The sequence below is a fragment of the Muscardinus avellanarius genome, assembly GCF_963383645.1.
Source record: "Muscardinus avellanarius genome assembly, chromosome: 10".
Taxonomy (NCBI): domain Eukaryota; kingdom Metazoa; phylum Chordata; class Mammalia; order Rodentia; family Gliridae; genus Muscardinus; species Muscardinus avellanarius.
Genome location: NC_137796.1, coordinates 89,626,148 through 89,630,166, shown reverse-complemented (window position 1 = coordinate 89,630,166; position 4,019 = coordinate 89,626,148). Strand labels below are relative to the sequence as shown.

Genomic DNA, 4,019 nt, shown 5'->3' with positions numbered 1-4,019 from the left:
GGAGGGCCTGGGGCAGGCAGAAGGGGCCATCTGCCTGTCCTTGGGTGCTTGTCTCTCCTGTCCTCTCTGTGTCCACTTTGTTCCTCCATCTCCTGAGAGAGATACTGAGTCCCCTTCGCCCTGGTCTCTCTCCCACTTTCCTGAACACTTGCTGCCTCTCTGCAGGTGCCCAGCTGTGCTCGTTGCTTTCTTTCTCACCGGTGTCTCCTAGATGCCTTCGACTCCAGCGCAGCCCTCTGGGCACATGGAGGCGTCCCCCGCGCCTGACGCAGCCCCGTGGCCTCCGATCCCCTGCGGGCCCTGCATCCCCATCATGCTGGCCCTGGCCTCCCTGGCCGCCTTCTTCATCCTCACCACTGCCGTGTTGGCCGAACGCCTGTTCCGCCGCTCTCTCCACACAGACCCCGAGCGCCGTGCGCCCACCCTAGTGTGGCGCCCCGGGGGAGAGCTGTGGATTGAGCCCACGGGCACTGCCCGAGAGCGCTCTGAGGACTGGTACGGCTCAGCTGTGCCCCTGCTGATGGGCAGGGTCCCAGAGCCTCCCCTCCCTGGGGGCACCTTGGAGGCCCGAGCCAGTGCCCCACCTGCCCCCTCAGCCCCACACTCTGCTCCCAGCTCCTTGGTCCCCCAGACCCCACCTGAGGTCTCAGCCCAAAGCACCTTCTGGGGGCCCCAGCCCACGGAGGAGAGACCTCCTGCCACAGGCCTGGTGAGCTGGGCTGAGCCCGAGCTGAGGCCCGAGGCCAGCGTGCACTTTGGGAGTCCGCAGGCCTGGAGACCGCGGCCAGGGAGCCCTGAGCCTGACTGGGGCCTGCAGCCTCGGGTCACCCTGGAGCAGATCTCAGCGTTCTGGAGGCGGGAAGGCCGGACTAGCGTGGGGTTCTGAATCTCCTGAGCCTATGGGACTGGCCTCCCAGAGAACCGTGCAGAAGGCCCCGCCTCTGAGGGACTGTGGGATCCCAGGGCTGGTCCCAAGGCTGCCCCAGAAAGATGCTCCTCTCCAGCCTTTTCTGGCTGAATTTCAGTTCTCCGGGCAGCCTGAAAGCCCCCATGCAGCTGAGGCCCCGAGAACTGGAGGCGAGGCTGACTGGGCCAGAATGCATCCCAGCACGAGAAGTCAAGGTGGCAGACAGGCAGGAAATAGCATCCCACCAGCCTCTTCCCCCTCCGTCAATGCACCTAAGGGACCAATATCAGCACGCAGGGTGCTGTGACGCTGAAGCAAGGCCCGGATGTGGCGGTGACAAGTGTTGGCAGGAGATGGCAGGAATCCAGCTCCCCAGAGCCGTGGAACTCACCCCTCCCCAGCCACTTACCTCTGCTACCAGGAAAACACACACGGAAGACACCACCCCCAGGCAGAGGAGCCTTTACTTCCATAGGAACTGTGGCTCTGACCCCCCAGTGCCAACACGGAGCTCGCTGAGCCAGCCGCGGAGGCCCTCCTGCCTGGAGCTGGGACTCAGAGTGAAAGGGCAGGCGCCTCTACCCTCTGCTTCTGGCTGCACACATCTCAGCCCTGCGCTTACCACTCCATGGAGAGGAAAGCCTGGGCCAAAGAGAAATGAGCTGGATAACATGGAGTGAGGGGAACGGTAGCTCCTCTGGCCACCTTCCCTCCAAGCTTGCTGCGGAAGTCCAGAGAGACAGATTTGCCCCCAGACGGGCTGGACTGACTGACAGTGATCAACCCCATAAGAACGGAGCACCAGATGCCACAGATCTACTTGCTGACCCTCCCTCTAGGAGAGGAGCTACATCTGGGAGAGCTGCTGAGTCTCCATCTCCTGGGGGCCTGATTTTCCAAGCTACAGTCATGAATATTGGGATTTTTTGCTGTTATCAGTTTACCATCTGCATTATTATTTAGTTTATATTTTTTCTTTAAATGGTCTCATTATTTACTTAATAAACTTGTTTGAAAAGGGATCTTTTTTCTATCTCTTCTATAAATGGAAAAGCAGTATAATTTACCATCAATACAGGTAAAACATGAAAACAAATACAATGTAGACACAGTTATTAAGTAATAAGTAGTCGTTGCTACCTCTTGCCAGAACCTTTTCTCCCACTCTGCTCTTTCTTTGTTAAAAGCAGAAGATGGATCAGCAAGTTGGAAAAGCATCAGACACATCACCAAGCAGAGACCTTCTCCTGGAAGTGCTGAGGCAGATCGGGAGAGCCTTGCCAGCAGACGATGATCTTGTCTGGTTGCTTTTTCATATTCTTGTGGTGTTGAGATCAAACCCAGGGCCATACACTATGCAAGTGCTCCCCATTCCCAGGCCTATTTATTTCTTAGTTTGTTTATTTTGTGGTATTAGGGATTGAATTCATGGTGAATTTCCTCACCATGGAGTGGTAAGGAATTCAAGGGCATTCTAACTCTGAGCTACAATCCCCAGCCCTATTTATTTTTTATATTTATTTATTTATTTATTTATTTATTTATTTATTTTGGTGGTACTGGAGGTGGAACCCAGAGGCTTTCTACCTCCGGGCTATACTCTCAGACCCATTTTATATTTTATTTGGAAACAGGGTCTCACTTAAGTTGCTGAGAGCCTCACTAAGTAGCGGAGGCTGGCTTCGAACCTGCGTGAACCTCCTGTCTCAGCCTCCCAAGCGCGGGATTACAAGCATGTGCCACCACGCCTGGCTTATTTTTTATTTTGAAACAGGTTCTTGCTAGGTTGACGAGACTCTCGCTACTTGCTGAGACTGTACTCGAACCTGATTTCCTCCTGTCTCAGTCTTGCAAGTACTGGGATTACAAGTGTGCCACTTTTTTTTTAATCATTTTTTGAGACAGGGTCTTACTAAGTTGCCCAGCCTGACCTTGAAATTGCATGAGATCTCAGAATAAACAGACAAGGTCCTCTTGTGCTCCTTGGGCTTAGAATCAGAGGGTATCACTCTTTTTTTGTACTGGAGATTGAATCCAGGGCCCTCTAGCTCTGGGCTGTACCCTCAGCCCTATTATTAATTAATTAATTAATTTATTTATTTATTTTGCAGTACTGAGGCTTGAACCCAGGGAAATTCTGCCTCTGAGCTACACCCCAGCTCTATTTTTCAATCTTTATTTTGAAACAGAGTCTCACTAAGTTGCAAAGGGCCTAAGTAGCTGAGGCTGGCCACAAACTTGTGATCCTCCTGTCTCAGCCTCCCAATTATCTTTTACTTGGAAAAAGGTTCTTGCTAAATTGCCAAGGTTAGTCTCAAATCTATTATCCTCTTGTCTCAGCCTCCCAAGTACTAGGATTATAGGAAGACACCACCATGCCTGGCTGGGTGTCCCCCTTAAGGGATCTGAGCTTTCTAATAGGGTCTCAATTTTTTTTTTTTGTACTGGAGAATGCAAGGGGCATTCTTACCTCTGAGCTACATCCCCATCACTGTGTGTGTGTGTGTGGGGGGGGGGGGGTTACTGGGGTTCCTGGAAGCCCTTCTACCTCCGGGCTACACTCCCAGACCTATTTTATTTTTGGAAACAGGGTCTCTTAAGCCAGCACCGCTGGCTTCGAACCTGCGGGATTCTCCTGTCTCCACCTCCCAAGCGCCGGGATTACAAGCGAGCGCCACCATGCCGGGCTTAGTTTTTGTTTTGATACAGGGTCTTGCTGAACCTGCAATCCTCCTGTCTCAGCTTCCCAAGTACTGGGATTACAGGTGTGCGCCATCGTATGCAGTTTAGGGCCTTGGTTTTTAATTTCCCAGGGAAAGCCTCATTTCCATTCTCTAGGTGGGAGTAAAACCCAAGCCTCTTCGCTGGCGAGTGCTGCCACCATGGGCTCCCTTGGCTCTGGTTCTCCACTTCCTCTTCATGCCTGCCTTCTGGGGATTCCCCTTTCGTGCATTTTAAAGGATGTTTGCTTAATTTTATGTAGCACTTCTGGGTTTCATAGTGAGCATGCCGGTGAACTGCAGCCTCCTGTCTCAGCCTCCCAAATTCTGGGATCACAAGTGTGTGCCACCACACCTGACTTCACCTGAACTTTTTCTGTTTTTGTTTCTGT

At 52.6% G+C, this 4,019-nt stretch overlaps 1 protein-coding gene across 1 annotated transcript; it reads left to right on the top strand.

Annotated features, from left to right (window-relative positions):
* Positions 1 to 211: 211 nt before the first annotated feature.
* Positions 212 to 886, top strand: LOC308267507 (transmembrane protein C16orf54; the record flags this gene model as incomplete). Its single annotated transcript, XM_080702261.1, has 1 exon — positions 212 to 886. The coding sequence occupies one exon, from the start codon at positions 212 to 214 to the stop codon at positions 884 to 886; it is 675 nt and encodes a 224-aa protein (XP_080558387.1).
* Positions 887 to 4,019: the final 3,133 nt, after the last annotated feature.